The following is a 25,191-nucleotide window of genomic DNA, read 5'->3' on the forward strand; positions in this document are numbered from 1 at the left end:
CGTTGTAAGGATTACAGTAATTGAGACAAAATGCACATATTGCTATGCTCAGTGCTTAGAACCATACTAACATAATAAGATGTAACATACACAGAATTCAATGCACTTTTCATATTCTCTTACCTAGAATTCCTCCTAATTTTTCCACAGTCCCTCTGTCCATAAATGCTTCCTAATCAGTTCAGTTAAAAAATATTGTCATCTGGGGCACCTGGGTGGCTCAGTCGGTTCAGCGTCCGACTTCAGCTCAGGTCATGATCTCACAGACAGTGAGTTCGAGCCCCGCGTTGGGCTCTGGGCTGATGGCTCAGAGCCTGGAGCCTGTTTCAGATTCTGTGTCTCCCTCTCTCTGACCCTCCCCCTTTCATGCTCTGTCTCTCTCTGTCTCAAAAATAAATAAACGTTAAACAAAATTCTTTTTTTAAAAATATTGTCATCTACACTCTGTGGACCTAGGTGTAGTGACAGAAACAAGTGGAAGAGAGTACAGTCTGGTCCATGCCCCGAGGACATCAGTATGAGTGGGGTTCAGGTAAATCAGACACATAGATGGATGCTTTTTAATAAAATTAAATAAATGGAAAGACAGAGGTAAACAGAGAGTGCTATAAAGCAGGGAGCAGGTATTAGCCCAGCCTAAGCGCTGGAAAAGGCTTCTGGGATGGGTTGATTGCTCATCTGAATCTCAGAAGATGAATAGTTTACCTGGGCACTTAAGTATGGAAATGCCATTCCAGGCTGAGGGAACAGCATGAGCAAATGCACGGGAGGCAAGTCCAGTTTTACTGACGGGGTGAGTTAGAGGCAGGAAGTAGTGGAAAATGAAGCTGGGGTTGGAGACAGGAGAAGATCAGGGGGCCTGTGTGTATGGATGGAATGTGTAATTTATCATCAGGAAAATGGGGGCCATTGAAAGATTTTTAACAGAGGAGGATGTGATTTAAGCTGCAGTGAAGATGCATCGTTAGCATGGATTTAATTTGTAGGTCTCTAAGAGAGCCCTTTTAAAGAACATTTCCTCTAGGTCATTACCCCAGAAATCCATTCATTTTTTTTTTTAAATTCAGTACTAGTTTGGCAAATCCTGTGGACTTATTAAGAGTAAAGCATCATACTCAAGCCTGTCAGCTCTACCAAGATAAGTTTGTTTTTCTGTCTTCTTTCAGAGAGTTCACAGACTCTTTGGGAAGGTGGGGCATCTACTCGGGTAATTGCAGTAGGACATGGAAAGTAGTGAGAGGCATGAGACTGTAAGAGATATGCAGATGAGATGCTACAAGACATGTTTCCCAATCTACTCCTTGGCCCAGATGCCGAGCTGACTATACAGTAAACAAGTGATTCATAAAATATGGGCACCCCCTCCCCCATAGAGTCTGTGTCAGTGGGGCAGGTTCAGAAGTCCTCAGGACATTCCCATGCATGGCCAGATCTAAAAACATTGCCAACCAAGGTCTGAGGAAGGAGACATTTTGGGCTACAGGGGAGAGTAGACAGGGAAGAAGTCCTGGGGCCCAGGGACTCATATGGTGGAACCAGCAATCTGCTAGAGCTGGGGTACCAGAACAGACAAATGGGTGAGAGGAGAGATGGTGATCTAAGAGGAAGATCCTTGAAACTAATGTGCTGGAGATAGTCCAGCTATTGGTAAAGACAAAGTCTAGAGTGTATCCATCCATGGAGAGTGGTGGCTGAGATAGGGTGGAAGAGATCATCGGGAATGATGTTGGAAGGGCTATCGATAGGGATTCTAAATTTTTTTTTATTATGAAATTTATTGTCAAATTGGTTTCCATACAACACCCAGTGCTCATCCCAACAGGTGCCCTCCTCAATGCCCATCACCCACCCTCCCCTCCCTCCAATCCCCCATCAACCCTCAGTTTATTCTCAGTTTTAAGAGTCTCTTATGGTTTGGCTCCCTCCCTCTCTTTCTTTTTTTTCCCTTCCCCTCCCCCATGGTCTTGTGTTAAGTTTCTCAGGCTCCACACAAGAGTGAAAACATATGCTATCTATCTTTCTCTCTGTATGACTTATTTCACTTAGCATTACACTCTCCAGTTCCATCCACATTGCTACAAAAGGCCATATTTCATTCTTTCTCATAGCCAAGTAATATTCCATTGTATATGTAAACCACAACTTATTTATCCATTCATCAGTTGATGGACATTTAGGCTCTTTCCGTAATTTGGCTATTGTTGAAAGTGCTGCTATAAACATTTGGGTACAAGTGCCCCTATGCCTCAGCACTCCTGTATCCCTTGGGTCAATTCCTAGCAGTGCTATTGCTGGGTCATAGGGTAGGTCTCTTTTTAATTTTTTGAGGAACCTTCACACTGTTTTCCAGAGTGGCTGCACCAGTTTGCATTCCCACCAACAGTGCAAGAGGGTTCCCATTTCTCCACATCCTCTCCAGCATCTGTAGTCTCCTGATTTGTTTATTTTAAGCACTCTGGCATGAGGTGATATCTCAGTGTGGTTTTGATTTGTATTTCTGTGATGAGGAGTGACATTGAGCATCATTTCATGTGCCTGTTGGCCATCTGGATGTCTTTAGAGAAGTGTCTATTCATGTCTTCTGCCCATTTCTTCACTGGGTTTTGTTTTTCAGGTATGGAGTTTGGTGAGTTCTTTATAGATTTTGGATACTAGCCCTTTGTCTGATACGTCGTTTGCAAATATCTTTTCCCATTTCGTTGGTTGCCTTTTAGTTTTGTTGATTGTTTCCTTTGCAGTGCAGAAGCTTTTTATCTTCATGAGATCCCAATAGTTCATTTTTGCTTTTAATGCCCTTGCCTTTGGGGATGTGCCAAGTAAGAAATTGCTGCGGCTGAGGTCAGAGAGGTCTTTTCCTGCTTTCTCCTCTAGTGTTTTGATGGTTTCCTGTCTCACATGCAGGTCCTTTATCCATTTTGAGGTAATTTTTGTGAAAGGTGTAAGAAAGTGGTCTAGTTTCATTCTTCTGCATGTTGCTGTCCAGTTCTCCCAGCACCATTTGTTAAAGAGACTGCCTTTTTTCCATTGGAATTAATCACTGGTACCAGAACATAGGGCACTTTGCCATCGTTACGGTTCTTGTAGTAGTGAAGGTTGGATCGAAGCTCTTTTATTCATGAAGGATGACTCAGATGCTATTTTTAATTGACTTTTCTTTCTTTCCATCTTTGGAAGGGTTTGACAGCTATTACTGCCTCTTTTTCTGGGCTCATAATTTCTTAGCTTCTGCTGCCTTCCTCTGTGCATTGGATTTTGAGTTTGCATTTTCCTTAAGGCTCTCACATTTGCTTATCGGGGAAGAATGTGAAATGTGTGATAAACCATTGCCGTTGATGTTGCCATTGTCCCTCCCTCCCGGAAGGCAGTAGTCAGCAATTTGTAGAGATTCAGAAATGCGTTACCTTTTTTCCCTTAAATCAAGAAAATAGGCATCAACACAGTGTCTTCTCCTTGTGGAATTTATTTTATGTCTATTTTTATGATGGCTTTCACTTCTGAGTCACTACTAATTTATGATCCCTGGCAGGGATCCTCGTTCACTGCAGCTTACAGTGTGGTGTGAACCTTGCTGTCATAGATGGGAGCCCAGGCAGCTGTGACCTGGGAGAGGGTTCCCGAGCAGACCGGGAGACAGGGAGAACTCCGGCAAGGGTGCAGCAGCTCTCTATATCATATTTTATAAACCAGAAATCCGCGCATGTGATTTGACACAGGACTGATTCTCACTTGCAGAAGGGGTACACTGAATTGTATTTTGTGGTCTGGTTCTGCATTTTCATATCATCTTTAAATTACATCAAGTCAGAGATCAGAACTACCTTGAAAATCCAAGAGACACAGTCACAAAAGCCATGTAATTTATTAAGGCATTTTTAAAAACCCAATTACATTAGATCCAATAGTTTGCTCATCTGTTTAAATAACAAAGTCTCAGAGAGTGTTTTAAAGGCAAATGCAAATTGGTTCCTGGAATTATTATTTGTTTGTTAAGAAATATGATTAGAGATAGATTTGTCACATAGTTTCTAAAGTAAGTGTGACATATGCAAAACTGATGATGAAATGTCTAAGAGATAACAGAAGAATTGTAAATTAGAGCTAAATTTATAAGGAAGGCATTTTAGCAGAATAGGTAAAATCAATCCTAAAGTTAAACAGACTTGGATTCAAATTCCTAATTTCTAACTGTGGAAACTGGGGAAAGTTACTCAGTATCTGTGTATTCACCTACCTATAAAATGTTACACCTACCTGTAACAATACAAAAACATAGTTATCAATTCTCTGAAACTAGCAAAGTATACAAAGACTCCCCAGGAAGCTAATAGTACAGTATTCATGTTGTTTTGGTCAAGTATTAGCTTGTTTCTTTTTTTTTTTTTTTAATGTCTATTTTTTGAGAGACAGAGCACAAGCAGGGGAGGGGCAGAGAGAGAGGGAGACACAGGATCCAAAGCAGGCTCCAGGCTCTGAGCTGTCAACACAGAGCCTGACATGGGGCTCGTACCCACAAACCATGGTATCATAACCTGAGTTGAAGTCCGACACTTTATCGACTAAGCCACCCAGGTGCCCCAAATGTTAACTCGTTCCTAAAAAAATTTTAGCAAAACTAAAAAATTCTAAACCCACCAGTAAATTCTTGGGTTTAAGGAGGGCAGGATAGAGCGCTCCAGATTGTGTGAGTTTGAATCCTGGTTTTGACCATTCCTTGCTGTGACCTTGAATAGGCTACTTAGACTCTCAATGCCTCAATATTCTGGTCTATATCTTGGGAAAACACCGGGTTAGGCACAAGGCTTAAATGAGTTAAGTGCTTAGAATAGAGCCTGGCACATAGTCATGTCATGTAAAGGTGTGTGTGTGTGTGTGTGTGTGTGTGTGTGTGTGTGTGTGTGCGCGCGCGCGCGCGCGCATGCGCGCAAATAATATGTAATGCCTACTTTTGTTGTCATTATCATTTTTAGATTCCTGTAAAATTTTGAATGAGAGATGTGTATCTGATGGAGTCTTGTTCCCTAGTTGGGCTGAATATATTCATGTAAATATAATAATACTGCATTTATAGAACTGACGTTGGGTCTTATAACTGAGTCACTCACGCTGGTCTCCCTGAGCTCTAAAACAGCAAAGTCTTTGTTTCTCTTCGCTGGTTGCTGCCCCCTTGGTCAATTTCCATATCAAAGAGATACACCGTTAGTGTTTAGAGGACACCACTTTCTTTTATCTTAGGTTGTTCCCACAACATCTCTGAAATTGTTTTGGCCTTTGCTTCCCAGCTGAAGCATCTGAAGCGCCCCAGTCCACATCAGAAGTGCCAAGGTCCTCTCCCAGGGCTATTTTCAGGGTTATCTTCTGACACTACAGCAATTAGATAATTTGTTTCTGTGTGCATTCTAAGCTGCCCTTCGGAAAAAACAAAAAAACAAAATTCTGTACAGTTACAGTTCGTGAATTATGTGAACCTGCTAATTTTTCTAAATGTTCCTTCACCAAGTCATCCTCCAAACACTTTGGAAGCCCCAGCTGTTAATGAGGGTACCAAGATAAATAAGACACTGTCCGTATCTTTTTCTTTTTAAAAAAATTTTTAAGTTCATTTATTGTGAGAGAGACTGAGACTGCTTGAGTGGGGCAGGGGCAGAGAGAGAGAGAGAGAGAAAGAAAGAGAGAATCCCAAGCAGGCTGCAGCATGCTCCAGCACAGGTCTCAAACACACAAAGCTGTGAGATCATGACCTGAGCTGAAACCAACAGTCAGACGCTTAACCGACTGAGCCCCCAAGGCGTCCCTGTGCTATCTTGAAGGGATACTGAAAGACTTCTAAGTCAAGGGTTCATTCACCCTCCAAATTTTTATTGAGCATCTACTCTGGGCCGAATATGCTTCCAGGTACTGAGGTTAAGGCAGTAACCAATCCTGACAGAGCCCCTGTCCTCAGGGAGTTTATATCCTGATGCAGGGAGAGAGGTACTGGGGGGGGGGGGGGCGTGCTCATGGGTGAGAGGAAGAAAAGGAAACCAGAATGTATTGTGTCTGTGGTTGTGGACAACCAGATCTCTTGTTGCCAGTTTGAGCAGGAAGGGACTTATAACATTATTTGAGGAATTTCCAGAGGGGCTGGAGTTGAGCTTGTATGCTACAGATTAGGGAGAAATCCTGCATCCACACGGGATTGTTGCAGTGGGAAGGCATTCATGCTGCTGGCCTCTGCACAGCGCGGGAGCATCTACTACGGCTGCTCCCCAGAGCTCTGTTCCCCACTGAGCAGTGACACCCTCCTGAGCTCATTCCCCATGCCTCCCTGGTTGCCTCTGCTTGGCAGAGTTCGAGCTGAAAGAGTTCCTGGGAAGTGTAGTTCTGAGCTTTCCAGGATCTGGGGTAAGGGAAGATTCACTAGACAGAACAAATAATTAAAGTCTTCTGTTGCCCCTAAATCCCATTCTAATTGCCCTTCCTCCTTCCTTTGTCATGGCCAGCTTCCTCAAACAAACAAAACAAACAGAAACAAAAAGCGAGTCCTTTCTTTCTCTCTCCCCTCGCATTCACTCTGGGGCCCACCACAGTTTTGCTTCTGTGATGACATTTTTTGCCCTCTGCTCTTGTCCCATGGGCTCTGATGCCAACACACGCTCTCCTAAGTGATCCCATCCAGCCCTATGGTCTCGACAACCAACCAGTAATCGCGAGAGCTCCAATTTAGTGGGCATCTCTCATTGCCTTCTAAATGCTTTACGTGTACTTATTGATTGAATCCTCATAACAACTGTTCATTTTCGCGTTCTGTTGCACCAGATGACCACAATTTGAGGAGCTTAAAACAGCACACAGTTATTATCTTACAGTCAAGGAGGTCAGATGTCTAAAACCAAGCTGTTGATAGGACAGCATTCCTTCTGGAGGCTCTAGGGAAGAATCCATTTCCCTGCCTCTTCCAGCTTCTGGAGGCTACCTTCCTGCCTTGGCTCGGGACCCTTTTTCCATCTTCGAAACCAGCATGTAGCATCTTGAGCCCCCATATCCGTCATCTTTGTTACATGATTGCATCCCCTTTTCTCTTGCATCCCACTTATAAGGACCCTTGTGATTACATTGGGCCCACCAAGCTAATCCAGGGTGATCTCCCCATCTGAAGATCCTTAACTTGATTACACCACAGAGTCCCTTTTGGCGTGCAAGCTGCTATGAACAGATTTCAGGGATGAAGATGTAGAGATTTTGAGGAGCCATTATTCTACCCACCACAACAACCCTATGAGGTACAGTACAGTTATCACCCAGACCAGGCAACAAATACAGAGAAGTTAAGTAATTTGCTCAGGGTCATAAAGCCAAAAATGGAGGGGCTGGAATTTGAATGTAGGCAGCTACACTCCAGGGTTCATATTCTTAAGCTCTGTGCTCACCAAGAAACTAATAACTCCCTAATTAAATGTATAACCCCCCAAAGGTTCCCATACCTAACGGCCTATTTGATGGCTCCCCTAAGAAGGTAAAGCATCACATCCAAAACCGGGCCCATGATCTTTCCTCAGTACTTTTATTTCCTGTCCTCAGTCTTAGTTGCAAGGACCAATGTCCATCCTCTTGCCCAATTTAGAAACCCAGATGTCATCCTGGAGCCCTCCCTCCCCTCTCTAGATCTGGTCCATACCACCCCTGCACTTTTCTGTCTTCCGTTCCCGTAACACTGCCCGATCCTGCCTTTCGTCCTTTTTACTTGGCCAATTCTAGTAGCCTCCTAATTGGTTCCTGCTCTCTACCCTGCATGAGGTGGAAATCTCAGCCTGTTCTAGCCGTGTATAAAACTCATCAGTAGCTCCCCATTTCCTCTGAAGATTAAGCCCAACTACTTTAAGGAGACTTGCCCTCCACTCTCTTCTGCAGACTGCCATACTGACACACTGGGGCTTCAGTAACATGGAATTGCTTATTCCTGTCTACACCATGCAGCTCCCCCCTGCCATGCCTTCTTTGTTCCTGGTCTTGTCGGAGCCACCTGTCCTGCCACCTTCATGTGCCTGCCTCTCCCAGCTGAGTCATCTTTAGGGAGCCCTCTCTGCACCCCGGCTGTCGTCATGACCCTTTCTCTATGTTCTGATAGACATCATGCCATGTGTCTAGAAATTGTCTCTCTTATACTAAAATGATCAGTTTGTGTGTGTTCCCTCATTCCACCAGCTCTGAAAGGTCAGGAATTTTTTTTTTTAACTAACATCCAAGTTAGTTAGCATATGGTGCAATAATGATTTCAGGAGTAGACTCCTTAATGCCCATTACCCATTTAAGCCATCCCCCCACCCAAAACCCTTCCAGCAGCCCTCAGTTAGTTCTCTGTATTTAAGAGTCTCTTAGATTTTGTCCCCCTCTCTGTTTCTATATTATTTTTACTTTCCTTCCCTTACGTTCATCTGTTTTGTTTCTTAAATTCCACCTGTGAAGGAAGTCATACGATACTTGTCTTTCTCTGACTAATTTTGCTTCGCATAATACACTCTAACTCCATTCATGTTGTTACAAATGGCAGGATTTTATTCTTTTTGATTGCCAAGCAATACTCCATTGTGTATGTACATATGAAAGGTCAGGAATTCTCCCTCATCGTTGCAACCCTCATGCCTAGCACATGGCAAGAAACCAATGACTATTTTGAGGCGACGTGAGTTGAATTGTGAGCAAACAGGAATTTGCTAGTTCAGGAAATTGGGAGAAACATGGGTGTTGCAGGCAGAGGAAAAAGCACACTCAAAGGCGCAGAAGCATGAAAAAGCAAAACAGGTTTGGGAAGACGTCAGTAATTTATCGAGGCCAGAGGGAAGAAGGCGTGTTGGGGAAGGGCCCACTATCAGGTCGAAATATGAAGAGTTGGAATTGGGGAGGGCCTTTTTGCTAAGCAAAAGAGTTCGAGCTTATTTGCAAGCTTTGGGGAAGCCACGCTGAAGAATTCCAAACAGGGGACATATGTGATCACATGTGTGTTTGTCATCAGATTGGTCGAACAGCCAGGTAAGTGGTGGATTAGAGGGGCTTGGAGTAGAAGCAGACAGAGGAAGTCATGGCCACACGCGAGGAGGACTCAGAGGCAGTGGCCGTGGCACAAAGAAGGGACAGGCTTGTGGGCTTCTTAAGACTTGACATTGACAGGATGTGGACACTGACCTGCTGTGGGCCCAGGAAAATGAGGCATGGCATGGCCCCTTGGGCACCTCCCCTCCCATCTTCATGCACCTTGCCTCATGCGCTCTGCCCTGACGCCCCCTCTATGGGTGATGAATAATCAGCAACGGAATGTGTCACGTCTCTTTCCCATAACAAGGAAAGTGAAGTCCAAATGTTAGTGCTGGAAGGGACCTTGGAGATCACTAGGGTCAACTGCTACATGTGATAGATGACTAAGCCCAGAGAAGGGAATGACTTCCCTATGGTGGCTCGGGAAGTCGCTGGTGGGAACCGAGCCACTCTTCACTAAACCAGCTATTTAATTCTCCACATGGCATTGGTCTCTAATATTTTCATGTGTATCCACTTATTTTCTGCCCCTCCCTGACATTAGAATGTAATATTTAAGAGCTGAGCCGTGTCTAACACAGTGTTTTGCCCACATCATAGACCTTGAATGACCATTTGTTTACGAAGGAGTGAACCAGGTTTAAGAAGGCTTGCTTCCTCCTGAACCAACGATCTTTACACAGGACTCTGGTCTGGAGGTTATCGGTCCATAATTTTATTTCCTGCTAGGGTTTATCCTAATCGTTCCTGAGGAAACTAAAATCTACCAACCAGTATACTGTAGTTCATGTGGCTTCAGATAGTAAAGAGCCAAAAATAGTCATCATGACATTCGGTTGAAAATATCAACCACTGACTGCCTCACACCTATTGTGATAGCTACTATAAAAATAATATGTATTACAAGAATGTGGAGAAACTGGAATCCTACATACTGTTAGGAGGAATATAAAATGGTATCACTGTTATGGAAAACAGCATGGTGGTTGCTCAAAAAATCAAAACCCGAGGGCACCCGGGTGGCTCAGTCGGTTAAATGTCCGACTTGGGCTCAGGTCATAATCTCACAGTCATGAGTTCGAGCCCCACGTCAGGCTCTGGGCTGACAGCACAGAGCCTGCTTGGGATTCTCTCCCTCCCTCTCTGTCTCTGCTCCTTCCCCACTTACACACACACACACACACACACACACACACTCTCTCTCTCTCTCTCAAAATAAAGAAATAAAATTTTTTTTAATATAAAAAAATGAAAAATAGAATTACTCTCTGATTCAGCAAGTCCACCTGGGGTCAAACACCCAAAAGAATTGGAAGCACGGTTTCAGATATTTACATATCCATCTTCTTAGGAGAGTTATTTAAAATATCTAAAAGGTGGAAGGAACCCAGGTGTCTACCCAATAGATGAGTGGATAGACAATAAGTGGTACATAAATACAATGATATATTATTCAGCCTTAAAAAGGAGAACGTTTTGTCACATGCTACAGCACGAATGAACCTGGAGGACAGTGTGCTAAGTGCAATGAGCTGGTCACAAAAAGATAAATACTATGGTTCCACTTACGTGAGCTACGTGGAGTTGTCAGAACCAGAGACCAAGTAGCGTGGTGGTTGCCGGGGGCCCGGGGTAGGGAGAGTGGAGAATTATTGTGTAATGGCTACGGATTTCCACTTCTGCACGATTCAAGGGGTTCTGGACATTCACAGCAATGCGAGTGCCCTTAATACCACTGAATTGTACACTTGAAAATGTTTAAGATGGTAAATTTTAAGTTATGTGTATTTTACCATAATTTAAAAAAATATTAACCACTGAGGGGCGCCTGGGTGGCTCAGTCGGTTAAGTGTCCGACTTCGGCTCAGGTCACGATCTTGTGGTTGGTGGGTTCAAGCCCTGCATCGGGCTCTGTGCTGACAGCTCAGAGCCTGGAGCCTGCTTCCGATTCTGTGTCTCCCTCTCTCTGCCCCTCACCTGCTCACACTCTCTCTCTCTCTCTCTCTCTCTCTCTCTCTCTCTCTCTCAAAAATAAACATAAATTTTTTTTTTAATTTCTTTAAACATTAACCACTGAGGTATGTGAAGCTATCTCCTTTGATCCTTACAATAACCTTGAACTGTTAGTAGAACCGTCCCATTTTATAGTGAGGAAAATAGGGCTCAAGGAAGTGGAGTGAATTGCCCAAGGCACATAACTAGAAAATGATGAAGCGGAGCCTCATACTCAGATCTCCTGGTTCCATGCCCAGTGCTGGCTGCTCCTACATCAGGGAGAGGAAGTGTAGTCGAATTAATTTCAGTGCTGGTTGAAATAGAGATAGGAAATCAACAGTTAGCAGTTTGTGGAGAAAGCTTTGTGTGTGTGTGTGTGTGTGTGTGTGTGTGTGTGTGTGTGCGTGCGCGTGCGCGCGCACACACACACACACACACAAGGGGGGGGAAGGGGGGAGATGGAGGGACGGACAGGTGGGGGAGGGGAGAGAATAGGAGGGAGGGAAGGCCCAAGGGGAGAGCATGCAAGCAAGCTCCCAGACACCTGCTTTACCCTTCCTCAACTTCCTTCCCTCCCTGAATCTTTGGAAAGCAGGTGTGAGTCAACTGTAAACACAGAGAAAAAGGTCAGCCGGCATTCCCTCAGATGGCAAAATTGAAAGTGGCTGGTGATGGGATTGTCTGCGTCCGTGCGGCTCCGCCCTTTAAAATGATCAGGAGAAGACAGTGGCTCTTTTTGAAATGGCTCTGTTAGCTGTTCTGGAACTCCATCTCCCACCCCTTACTACCTCCTGGGAAGACGAAGGATGACAATACGCCCTTACAAAAGTCAATTAGATCCAGTGAGAGGAAGGGGGGACCGCTGGGAACAGCACTGAGCAGGAGTCCAGCCCAATCCTACCTGCCTAGACCAGCTCCCTGTGTAATGCTGGGCACAGCCTTCCTCAGCCCCAAGGGTCGGGCTGCTATTAATACCATCATTTTCATATACTGAATTTAAACTGAATTGAGAAGGTAGAGCACACTGTCCCAGGGGGAGTCAAAAATACAAAAGGATCAGCTAGCCTCTTCGAAGTAGCTTTTATTTGTCACGGACTTACGAGAATTGTGGGGGACGCTTTACATACAGCAGCCCTAACCTGTCTCGCACTTGACAACTTGTTTTTCTGATGAGACTACACCGATAGGTAATATCCCACTTCCCAGAGTATTTGCCTAGATGATAAAGAACAGAGAATTTATGGGTTTTTTGTCTGATATCGTTTCCAATATGATTTTTATTTTTTATTTTTTTAATATATGAAATGTATTGTGAAATGGGTTTCCATACAACATCCAGTGCTGATCCCAAAAGGTGCCCTCCTCAATACCCACCCCCCACCCTCCCCTCCCTCCCACCCCCCATCAACCCTCAGTTTGTTTTCAGTTTTTAAGAGTCTCTTATGCTTTGATCTCTCCCACTCTAACCTCTTTTTTTTTTCCTTCCCCTCCCCCATGGGCTTCTGTTAAGTTTCTCAGGATCCACATAAGGGTGAAAACATATGGTATCTGTCTTTCTCAAGAGCAGAGAATTTGAACATAACCTGTGTAGTTCCAAAGTTAAGTTCAACAGCCAAGTTGTACAGAGTCTGCAAGCACTAGGAGACAGGGAAGAAGTTAGCTCTTGCTATCAGCCCCAGGGAGAATTGTAACGGAGAAAGGTAGGCATTGGAGTTGCAAACAAAACAAAACAAAACAAAACAAAACCAAAAATTGGACAGATAGAGGGTGCATTTTGTGAAGCAAGAACACACAAGCAGAGCCGGGGGTGATGGACATTACAGATTCTAGAAAATTATAAATATTCCTGTTTGGTTTAAGGGTAGTTGTGTTGGGTTGTGGCTGGAGACCATAATTCCACCACATCATGAAGAACTTTGAATGCTGTACTAAAGGGTTTAGAACTTAACTTGTATAGGCAGCAAGGAGCCTCCCCAAAATTTGTATCAAGGGACTTAACAGCAACTGTTAGTATTCTCCTTTATAAGTATGCTTTACGTGTTGTGAAGAAATTAAACATATCTGAAGTGTTTCAAAGAGGAGACATTTGTTTTCATTGCGTCTTATGTAGACAATCACATTACCAGCCGACATGGCCCCCTAGGTAAGGAGTGGTGTTGTATCAGCACTTAGAACGCTTTGCATGCACAGTGAAATCAGCTAATCACACTGTTTTTTTCCTGGAATGATAAGACATTGTTTTCTTTTGTGCTTTAGGAAGGGTTAAGAAACTTCAAGGAACTTCGAGCCAAATTTCAAAAGTTTGATGTGCCCTCTCTTCCAAGACCTATATTCCCAGCAAGAATTTGTCAAAAGAGCGATATTGGAAACACACAGTCAACAGGTGTTTTGGCCAATGAGAAACCCCTCTCCTCCAACCACAGTCAGCTCCCACTGTATTGTTCTAGCGGTGAACCCCAGCCTCTTCAACCCCAGGAAACGAAGTCCTCCCAGAGGAGCAAGATTCAGAGATGTTCTGATTCCTCAGAACCTCCAGAAGGGTCTACTGATTCTGCAGTAAAGCCACAGAAGACGTCTCTGCTGTTAGACGTGAATCAGTCAAATGCTGACATAACCCATGAGAGGAGTGTCATGGTAACTGACAGCTTCAAAGACAAGCTCTGGAATTGGGAGAAGGTTTCATCTCAGAAAAGTGGGATGTCTTCAGCCTTTGTCCTTGCCAGTCGTGGAAGAAGGGCCTTCCATCTGGAGGAGGAGAAAAGCATAGGGCTTGCTCCAGAGGAGCCCAGGGGGAAGCTAGAAACAGGAGGAGCCCAGACCCTTCCTTCCCAGAAGCACTTGATGACCCCCCAAAATTCACTTGCCTCCTTTCAAGATCCTACTTGTCTACTTTTTCAATGTGGCAGGAAGAGCCTAGAAAGCCCCTATCCTGAGAGGAGCCCCGTGGGGAACACCTGCCAGCCTGTCTATGAGAGTGAACTTGCCATCCAGGTCCCCGGTGAGAAAGTAATGCCTGAGGGAGGGGCCACTGTGTCTTTCTAATTTAGAGCCTCCTAGTGGTCATATGTGACCTGGGTGAGGTTTGCTCCGAACTCTAGAGCAGGTATGCGAGGCCCATCTGCTAACTTGTAATTTCAGGTTTGGGTAAAGTGCCTAATCTCCGGGAATCCTATTTAGAGATGATTTGGTCAAGTTTGGATTTACCTTCCTAGCTCGACTTCTTACAAGATGCATGAACTTGGACAGTCGACTCAACCTCTTAGAGCCCGGTCTGCTCTCCTGTAAATCAGATCCATCACCAATCTGCCCCAGCTTGGTAAACAGCACAACCATCCTCCTAGTTGCTCAGGCCAAAAACCTAGGAACTGTGCTCTAGTCCTCTCTCTCTCTCTCTCATTCTCTGCATCCACTCCATCAGCAGACTCTTGGTTCCACCATGAAAATATGTTCTGAATCCCTCCACTTCTATCCATTTCTGCCTTCTTTTCTTATTCACACCATCTCGCAGTGTTCCGGCTGGGTTCCCTGCTTCCATACTCTCGCCTCCTTTTATCCTATTCTCCTAGCGGGCACAGTGAAGTTCTAACACATCAATTAGATCACATCACTCCCCTGCTCAAATTCAGTTCCAGCAGTCTTAAAGTGGCTGATGTGATTTGGCCCTTCCTACCTCCCTTCCCTCTGCTTTTACCACATTGGCCTTCTTGCTTTTCCTTAGATATACTAAGCTAGCTCCACCCCAGGGCCTTTGCACTTGCTGAGCACTCTGCCTGGAACATGCTTCCCCCAGGTCTTTGATGTCCCACTCCCTCCCCTCCACCATGGTCTCTGCTCAGGGTCACCTGTTGTGAGTAGAATTTGTGAATCACCATCTAAAATGACTACCCTACCCCCATAAGCCTCTGTCTTCTTACCTTGATTTGGTTTTCCTCCTATCCCATCCTTACATGGTATATTGTTGTATACCTGTTTGCTTACCTCAATAAAATGTGAGTTACATGAGGGTAAAAACTGTCTTCTTTACCACCATATCCGCAGCACCTAAAAGAGCAAGGCCAGGTTTGGTAGGTCCTTCAAAAGTATTTATTGGATGCTTGGATGGGTGGATGGGTAGACGGGTGGGTGGAGGGATCTCCTGCATATGACTCTATATGGTGGATACAGACTGTCCAAGTTCATGCATCTTGTACGAAGCAGAGCTACGAGGGCAAATCCAAGCTTGCCCAAATCATCTCTCAATCGTGGTCTCTGATTTCATGGCTCTGCACCTTCTGGGTCCTGCTGATGAATCTGACGTACTCCTGTTTCTCTCCCCCTGGCTCATAATAGACACTCGATTTCTTGCCGTTCCTTGAAGAGACTTTATTATGCTCAGGACATTGACATTAGCTCTTCCTCTTCCTTCTTGTTAGAGCCTTCCATAGCTGCATTGAGGTCTGAGTTCACATGACACTTTCACAGCTAATCCTTCTCTTTATCTGAAGAAGTTAGTTCAGTTCCCCCTCTTGCCTATCAGCCTGGTGGATCTCTTTCATAGAACCCGCAGGTCTCTGTGATTACCTTTATTTGTTTGCGTGTTTATCATCCGTCTCCTCCTGTTAGAATGAAAATTCCTGAGGGCAAGGCTTGATCTGTTCTTGTTCTTAACTCCATACCCAGCTGTTAGAACAGTGCCTGGAATATAGTAGATAATTAGTTATTGGTGAAGGGATGGGGCAGGCGGATGGTTCGTCTACCTGACTGAGCTGTTGAGGGGTTAAATGAGAGAACCCATGCCCTTGGCTTAGCACAGCACCTGGTGAAACTTAGGAACCCAGTTGGTAAGTGATCATTCATTTTTGCTACATCTCCTTAATTTAATAAAGACTGAAATTTCTGATGTTGCAACTTATCATTACAATTTAATTATAATTATAATCCATAGGTGCCTACGAAGGGGTATCTGGGTGGCTCAGTCCGTTGAGTGTCCGACTTCACCTCAGGTCATGATCTCGCGGTTCATGAGTTCAGGCCCCATATCAGGCTCATTACTGTCAGCCTGTCAGTGCAGAGCCCGCTTTGGATCCTCTGTCCCCCCTGTCTCTGCCCCTCCCCCACTCGCACGCTCCCAAAATAAATAATTTTTTTTTTTTTTAAAAAAGCCTAGGAAGAGAGGAGCTTGGTCCTGACTGATAAAACCCCTCCTCATGGGGCACGAGGGGCTGTCCTCCCCTCCCCTCCCAGCTCCCAGAGTGGGCAGCAGGGCTCTGAGGCAGTTGCAATGAGGGATTTGTACACTGGCCGCCATATTTAGTTTTAGCATGGCTAGTCCATGTACTCAACCACTGTATTATGTGAAGCAAAAACAAGGCTCTTGGATCATACAAGATGTTGTGCTGTGAAGCGTTAGAGGCAGATATGGTTTTCACATATAATATTGGGATTTCTGTTGGAGTTTGGCTTCTGAGTACAGAAGGACAAAATGTAGGCATTTGACACTGTCTCAGAAAATTCCAGGACTCAAAACCATAAAATCCACAGGTGCCCACGTATCATAAACTTAGCCCTGAAGCTTGTCCCAGACTGTGAGCCCTGGAAATCAGAGATCAATTCTTACTCCTCTTTATAGCCCCCGTGTTATTTGCATGTCATAAGTGCTTGATGGAACTTTCAGGGAGTAGTCACCATGCATTTTCTTGGAAGTAGGTTCTCTGCCTGATGCTGGCAGGAGAGCAATATGGCCTTGTCCCTGTGCATGAGGAGCCGACCCTCAATAGTAAGATAGACTGGCGGCCCCTCTAATATGCCACCACACTGGCGGAGAGGTGTTAATGATACGTTGTGGAGATACAAAACAGAGTGGTTAATTCTCACCTCGATTTTGAAATCGATGAAACCTTCCCAGAGGAGGTGTCATTGGAGCAGGGCCTTAAACGAGTCAGAGCTTGCCAAGAAGGAAGTGAGGGAACAGCATTCCAGAACCAGGAATGGCATGAACAAAGTCTTGGATACAGGATGACTTTGTAAATCAAATTCAGACAACTGAGAAGCCACTGGTATGAGTGAAAGATATTTGGGCTGAGGTCAGAAAAGGATGCTAAAGTGTAATAAAAGAATCTGGAAATGTGGATGGGGGGCCATGTCGTAGGAACATGCCAGAGATGGAGTACATAAATGGATGTCATGCTGATGAAGCCAGGCTTCGTCCTCTGGGCAGCAGGCTAGTGACATGATCCGGTTTGCATTTTGACCAGGGCACCCTGGCCAGTAGGACAGATCTAGACAAGAAGGGAGAGAGAGACTGGCCAGTTTCACCCAAGAAGCCATGATATGGAAAATAGTAATAAAATAACTCACTTTTTTTTTTCAATCTCTGCTCAGAGAAACAGCCAGATGGCAGGCATCACCAACTTCTCAAAACAAAGCCACTGCCTTCCATCAAGTCCCTGGGTCCTCCTCCCCCAAAGCCTCCGAAGCCCCCAGCCGTGAACCTCCAGGCCTTCCAGAGGCAGGCAGCTGTAATTGCTAAGACCCACACAGAAGGTAAGAAAACGCACAGGTCCCCCGCAGGCAGCCAGCCAGGGGCCAGCGGGAGTCATGGCTCCAATGCCCGCATCCCTCCCCACCCCCAGCCCCCCACTGGCCTCCATTGCCTCCCTCTTCCTGTCAGCTCCCAGGTGATAATGCCGAACTGCTTTTCCATGGGGCCGGACGGACGTCCATTGCTGCTTATTTTCACGTGGAGGCCGTGGCAGCTTGCCCGTGAAATACGACAGATCTGCAGGAATTGGCCCCTTATCGCTCCTGGGCCAGCCCGCGTCCCCTGAGAGCATTGCATTTGGTCACCGGGAAGCTGTCCAAGAGGAAGAAAACGAAAAGTAGTCAAGCAGGGAGCGGGGAGCTTTTGTGATTCCTACAAAGCCTGTGTTGTCAACACCATCAGGGCGGTAGGAGGGAGGAGGGAATGAAAAGGGAAGAAAATCAGCGTGAACTTGACGGGTGATCCTAATGTGGGTCCCTCAGGCCTGTGTGATCGGCCTTCTGTAACTAGCCCAAGGGCCCCACCCCTGCCCCCCCACCGCTGGCCCTTTGCGGGAACTGAGGAGTCCTCGGAAGCCATTTTTCTGTACTGTTCTGAGTCTTCCTCCTCTGCTTAGAGGAATACCTTCTCATCCCCTCGCGGCCGCCCGGTGGTCTGACCCTGTTGACACTTTAAAGGCCTTTGTTTATGTTTGCTGTAATGAAACACGAGATGTACGCCCTCTTTGGGGTGACACCTGGTGCTGTGCTAACTTTGGTTTTACCGTGGCCGCGAGTGCCAGCAGACCTTGCGCCTTGTTCACATGACGGCTCGGAACACCCTCGGTTAAATTTCTTGAACGCATTGGTTCTCAAACTTCAGCCTCTGCCGGAATCAGCTAGGGGACTTGTCAAAACACCGATCACAGGGCCCCACTCCCAGAGCGTCTGATTTATTTGGTGTGCATTGGGTACCCGAGAATTGGCCTTTGTGACGAGGTCCCCAGGAGATGCTAATGCTTCGGGTCCAGTGACCACATTTTGAGAATCCCTGCTGCAATCCTCTTCCGTCTGAAGCTGAGAGGAAACTCTCTATGAGGATGTAGAGCCCTGGTGCGTGGACCTGATCTCAGCTGGTCGGCCCGAGACACCCACACCCCCTCCCCGCCCCACCGAGTGCGGACCCCAGCCCCGCAGCCCCCGGTCCCATTTCTGCTCCACCAAGATGAAAGAAAGCATCACCCAGGAGGAACGCACACTGGCAAGCACAAGTGCACGTTGGTGGGAAAGGAACTGCTCCCTGAAAGAAGATGGTTCATAGAACAGCTACAGGAGATGATAAAAAAATGTCAGTTCTCCTTAAAGAAGTGAGGGGTAAACAGTAGCTCTGGTGAGTCGAAGAAGTGAATGTGTTCGCAAACCGAGGAAGGGTGATCCGCTTTTGAACCCTAGAGTTCGGGCGCCCGGGGCAGCGAGCACTTTCACCATCAAGGGCCAAGTGGAGGTAAAGCAGCTGACAGAAAGCCTACCCAGCGGCTTAAACCAGCTTGGTGCAGCAGCTCCTGCCCATGGTCTACCACCCACTACTGGAGAGCAGGAGGAGGAGGAGGAGGAGGAAGTTGCAGGTCGCGTGGAGCGTTTTGATGAAGCTTCCAAGAAGGAAGCAAACTGAATGGAGTCAACTTCTGAAGGAGATAGGACTTGAAGAAGTTACCAGGAGCTGCTCTGTTTTAGATTACGAGTGCTTTTTAAAATTTTGTTCATGGGGGCGCCTGGGTGGCTCAGTCGGTTAAGCGTCCGACTTGGGCTCAGGTCACGATCTCATGGGTCCGTGAGTTCGAGCCCCGGGTCGGGCTCTGTGCTGACAGCTCAGAGCCTGGAGCCTGCTTCGGACTCTGTGTCTCCCTCTCTCTCTGCCCCTCCCCCACTTTCTCTTTCTTTCTCTCAAAAAAAAATGAATAAACATTAAAAAAATTAACATTCTGTTCATGGATCTGATAAAATCTAGATCTCTAATGTTTTTACGCCCCAGCCCCTTGGACAGTGCAACTCTGTTCAGTATTTGCTTAGACAATATATTCTTGGCAACTAATGAAGCTGAAGAAGCCCGGGAATGAAGTTTGAAGCAAAGTTAATAAAGACCTTTGCCTAGTGAAAAAAAAAAAAGAAGAAGAAGAAGAAAGAAACAGAGCTTTTATAAGTAGACGTTAATAACAATTTGGCCACCTCCATAACAGAGAAAGCTAAGTATGATTTTTTAAAGCACAGAATCATTCAGACCTCAAACGCTCCCAAAGCGAAGAAGTCTGTCAGAGAACATAGAACAAAGCACCAAGTGTTTTGTAATAAAATGGGCTTTGTGAACCCCAGCTCCCCCAGTCGCTAGCTATTTAGGCCTGGGCATGTTATTCACTGAGCCTCATTGTCCTTATCTGTAAAATGGGGATGACAGTAACACTCCTCGCCCGATGTCTGTGAGGATAAGTGAGATGAGTCATGGGAAGAGTGGAAACAATGTTTGGCACACCAGTATGTGCTCCATAAATGCAATGTTATCATTGTTTCAAGTTTGTGTTGAGCAGCTACACTCTCGTTGCCCTGGGCCCTGTGATAGACGCAAGAGATAGAGAACCCCACACACAAGTTCTGGTACTCTAGAAGGTCAAAGTCTAATACAGAAGACCAAGAGAAGACTCCTAAAGAAGCACCATAGGTGTGCCCGGGGGGCTCAGTTAAGCATCCAGCTTCAGCTCAGGTCATGATCTCGCGGTTCCTGAGTTCCAGCCCCTTGTCAGGCTCTCTGTGCTGACAGCTTGGAGCCTGGAGCCTGCTTTGGATTCTGTGTCTCCCTTCCTTTCTGCCCCTCCCCTGCTCATATCTCTCTCTCTCTGTCTCTCTCTCTCTCTCTCTGTCATTCTCTCTGTCTCTCTCTGTCTCTCTGTCTCTCTCTCTCTCTCTCTCTCTCTCTCTCTCTCTCTCTCTCACACACACACACACACACACACACACACACACACACACTACCATGAAGTGTAGGTGAATGCTGGACTGCAGGACCCAGGGTCCCCTGGGTGCTGGGGAGGGGGGAGGCGGTTTGGGGCACCAGTGAGTTGCGGCTCCTCACTTTGTCTCTGGGGTGAGGGCCTTGCACAAAGTTCGCTTTAATCAGGCTGCCACCTATGCGCCTTCTCACTCTACGTCTTGCTCTTACAGCAGCTGTGGAAGAGGGCTGCCTGCCTCCAGAGAGGTGAGTACCTGCTTCTTAATTGGGCAGGAGCACAGCGCATGTCGCCATTGACAAGGCTGCTTAACCTGCCTGAGAGCAGGCAGTAGGTCCACGCCAGGTGTCTCTATTTCTCCGAAGGGTTGCAGGAAGAACAGATTTATAAGCAACAAGCTGCAGCTTTTGTTTTAGAGGAGAGATTAAATAAACTGCATTTAACTGCTGTGCTGACAAGAAGTTGCAAAGATGGTCCTCTGAGGGACTTTTATTTATGATACAGTTGGGTTCAGTAAATTGAAACATCAGCTTCCATAGTAATAAATTGAATTAGAGGCTACAGAATGCTGTGGGCAGCTGGCGTGATGTTAGGAATCGGTAATGGGACAGAGGACCTTCTGTTTTTGTTGTACTTGTTCTAAGAATTTTGCCATGGAAGTGTCAGTTCATTAATTCACTCGACCAAATACTATCTGTTCAGCCCTTTGAGGTGTCGTGCGTTGAGCTGGCTACTTTATGCAGATTTTCTCACTTCTTTTTCTCAAGGCTGCAAAATGGCTGCCACTGTCCTCATTGTCTAGCCGAAGACACTTGGGCTCAGAAAGTTTGGCCATTTGCAGAACCATGATTCTAACCTGTAGATGCCCAAACTATTTTTCCTCTCGAATATAATGGAAATAGAAGATGGTGTAAGTCTGAGGTGTGCAAGATGTTAGTATGACACATTTGTAAATTGCAGTATGACTGCTTCAGTAGTTAGCTGGTGCCTTTTTCACCTCGTGTAATTCTCGTTTCTCTTTTGTGTTGAAAACAGTTACGATCTCATCTCTTGGCAACTTTAAAATTTACAATAAAACACTCTTTGCTGTAGTCACTATTTGCACATTATATCTCTGGAACTTATCTACTAGTTATAAGTTTGTACCTTAAATAGCATCTCCCCACCTCACCCACCCCTCAGCCTCTGGTAACCACTCTTTACTCTCTGTTTTTACAAGTTTCGTTTTGTTTTTTTGTTTTTTTAGATTTCCCATCTAAGTGATACCATACAATAATTGTTTTTTCTCTGTCTGATTTATCTCACTTTTCCTAATGCCATCAAGGTCCGTCCATGTTGTCACTGATGGCAGGATTGTCTCCTTTCTTGTGGCTGAATAACATCCTGCCGTACATAGAGGGCACATCTTTATCCATTCATCTTTTCATGGACGCTTAGGTTGTTTCCACATCTTGCCTATTGCAATATTAACAGGAGTGTAGAGATACCTCTTCAAGATGCAATGTCATTTCCTTCAGATACATACCCAGGAGTGGGAGTGCTGGATCATATGACAGGTCAATTCTTTTTTTTTTTTTTTTAATTTTTTTTTTTAACGTTTATTTATTTTTGAGACAAGGGCAGAGCATGAACAGGGGAGGGGCAGAGAGAGAGGGAGACACAGAATTGGAAGCAGGCTCCAGGCTCTGAACCATCAGCCCATAGCCCAACGCGGGGCTTGAACTCATGGACCGCGAGATCGTGACCTGAGCTGAAGTCGGACGCTTAACTGACTGAGCCACCCAGGTGCTCCTGACAGGTCAATTCTTTTTTTTTTTTTTTTTTAATTTTTTTTTTCAACGTTTATTTATTTTTGGGACAGAGAGAGACAGAGCATGAACGGGGGAAGGGCAGAGAGAAAGGGAGACACGAATCGGAAACAGGCTCCAGGCTCTGAGCCATCAGCCCAGAGCCCGACGCGGGGCTCGAACTCACGGACCGCGAGATCGTGACCTGGCTGAAGTCGGACGCTTAACCGACTGCGCCACCCAGGTGCCCCATGACAGGTCAATTCTTAATTGAACCCCTATCCTCTTTTCCATAATGGCTGTACGAACAGGTGTGCCCAAACTCTTTTGATTGTATCAACCTCACCTCCCTCACAAATAGGTTCCTTTTCTCAAGAAGGTCAGCCTTGGAAGAAGCGGCCAACATAAAAACCAATCCCCACATTATTTACCAAACGTTTATAAGACTAGAATGTGTTAATTTTCCTAATAGAGGAATGTACAAGATTTAGAGGTTGCACAAATACGGGAGTGCTCACTTGTCCTTGGGAGGGGTCAGTGAAGCCTTTATAGAAAACGTATCAGTGATCTATTGCTACAGTCATACTCCATAATACACAACAAAGTATCAACAGCATACAGCAAAGGTGTGGGTAGGTGCTGATCTGGGCTGGGCTCAGCTGGTGGTGTTAGTATGTTGCAGATTCCCTAGGCAGTTTACCTGATACTGACTGGGGTTGCTACCCTTGTCTGGGGGTCAGCCTGCAGCTGGCGGATGTAGGATTGCCTTGGCTGGCATGAGTGGGGCAACCTGACTTCACACCGTCTGCCTCACCCTCCAGCAAACTGGCTGAGGAACAACCTACAGTCACAGCAGACAAGCAAGACCCTCCCAGTTGCGCACACACTTTTCAGACTCTGCTGTATCACATTTGCTCACATCCTATTGGTCAAAGCAAGTCACGTGGCCCAGCTTCAGCGTGGGAGGACACCACAACTTTACCTAAAAAAAGGGGGGGTGGGCAGGGATCCAAGAAGGAGTGAAGAATAGGGGTGTACATCCAATCAGCCTGTCACTGAAGAGGAAACATTCACCGGGAGTACTGAGGATAGACATTGGCTGGATGATGTGGGGAAGGGCACTATAGGCAGAGGCAGGAGCTGTGAGGAAACGGGTGTTATCTGTGAAAACTAGAAATAGGTTAGTAGAGTTGGTGTGGGAAGGGTAGTTTGGAATGAAAAGAAATGGTATTGTGGAGGTAAACAGGAGCCAAATCTTGGAAAGATGAGACCGTCTTGTTCCCCAAGGAATTGACCATCTGGTGTTGGGCATATGGTCCACCTGCTCCAGGAACTCCTAGTTTAGCTGCCCAGTTGAAAGAGTTAAATGACAGCACAGGGAAGGTGAGTGGAGCATTTTTGTGAAAGAGAAAAAGCAATTTAGACAGCTGAGGCAATGAGTTGTACTGTTTACTCAATGAACACGGGCCCCAGGGTGACCGTTTGAGGGGACAATATAACTTTGCTGTGCACTGAGTCAATCTTGGTTCCCTCGTGATCACCTTCTGTGAGCATCTCAACGTGATGATACGTGTGCTGTGATGGAGGTATGTAACCAGATACGCATTCTTCCTACGGTCTGCCTCCGACCTCAGCTGAGTTCTTCTCTGGCACTTTCATCAAAGGCAGCGGTCTGTTTCAATATGGAGGCTAAATTCGCTTGCTGGCCACATATTGGGAAACAGTGGGGAGTCTCTAATGTGACACCTCCTTCCTGAGAGACTTGGAAGGGCAGTTGGACCGTTGGGTCCTTTCACACTGACTTCAGAACCCGACCATCATCAGAAACGAGGTTCACTGTACCGCAGTTACAGTAGGGGCCATGGTGATGTACAAGTACAAAGCAAAAGGGGCATACTTAGGGGCGGCTTCATGGAGGATGAAAGCTCTTGGGATGGCTACTGCATGATGGGTCAGGATTAAACAGGTATGCTTATTCCCTCTTGTGAGACTGTACAGTGGGTGAGAGCAGGGTACTGTTTCCAGAAATCACCACATTCCTGACTGGATGGATGGATGGATGGACCCAGGGATGCTCAGGAAAGAGACAGAATGTGACTGAAAACAAGGCAGTAGTACAAAAGTGGGGGATAAACAGAGTATTCTGATGTGGAAGAGTAAGAGCTGAGATTGGATCCTAAAGTTAATTAGGTGCCGGGCTGAGAAGTCGGGACTTTAGCTGGTCAGTGATGTGTTAGTTTATTTAAAAAAATTTTTTAATGTTTATTTTTGAGAGAGAGACAGAGTGCAAGCAGGGGAGGGGCAGAGAGAGAGGGAGACACAGAATCGGAAGCGGGCTCCAGGCTCTGAGCTGTCAGCACAGAGCCCGACACGGGGTTCGAACAGTGAACCGTGAGATCATGACCTGAGCCAAAGTCAGACGCTTAGCCGACTGAGCCACGCAGGCGCCCCAGTGATGTGTTAGCTCAAACACGTAAATGCAATGATGCTGAACAGCGTTAGATACAACTTCCATGGAAACTGGCACTTGTTTGGAAAGAACGTCTTCCACGTTCATGGTATTGATCTTCAGTACAAATAATAGATTCAAAGCAATACATTGGGTCTCATTACTGGGAGTGGACCTGGCAATTGTTGGATGTAGCAGGCCACGTAGCGTAATATTAACAAGTCTGGGGTTTTAGTCCGAGGCCTACCACTTAACACCTGCATAACCTTGGACAAATGCCTTGACCTCTGCAGACCTTAGTTTCTACTCACGTAAAGTGGGAGGCTGATAGGATCTAACTCATACAGGTATGGCAAATGTTAAATTTTTTTTTTTCAACGTTTATTTATTTTTGGGACAGAGAGAGAGCATGAACGGGGGAGGGGCAGAGAGAGAGGGAGACACAGAATCGGAA

The 25,191-nt window shown here is 45.8% G+C and overlaps 1 protein-coding gene across 1 annotated transcript in view; it reads left to right on the forward strand.

Moving 5' to 3' along the window:
- Positions 1–25,191, forward strand: part of FYB2 (FYN binding protein 2) — a 129,107-nt gene that overhangs the window by 20,420 nt on the left and 83,496 nt on the right. Inside the window, exons 2-4 of the mRNA XM_047870744.1 lie at positions 13,261–14,002; positions 17,365–17,526; positions 20,716–20,749. Coding sequence (XP_047726700.1) covers positions 13,261–14,002; positions 17,365–17,526; positions 20,716–20,749 — 938 coding nt within the window. The remainder of the gene's footprint in view (positions 1–13,260; positions 14,003–17,364; positions 17,527–20,715; positions 20,750–25,191) is intronic.

The sequence above is a fragment of the Prionailurus viverrinus genome, chromosome C1 (genome assembly GCF_022837055.1).
Source record: "Prionailurus viverrinus isolate Anna chromosome C1, UM_Priviv_1.0, whole genome shotgun sequence".
Lineage (NCBI taxonomy): Eukaryota > Metazoa > Chordata > Mammalia > Carnivora > Felidae > Prionailurus > Prionailurus viverrinus.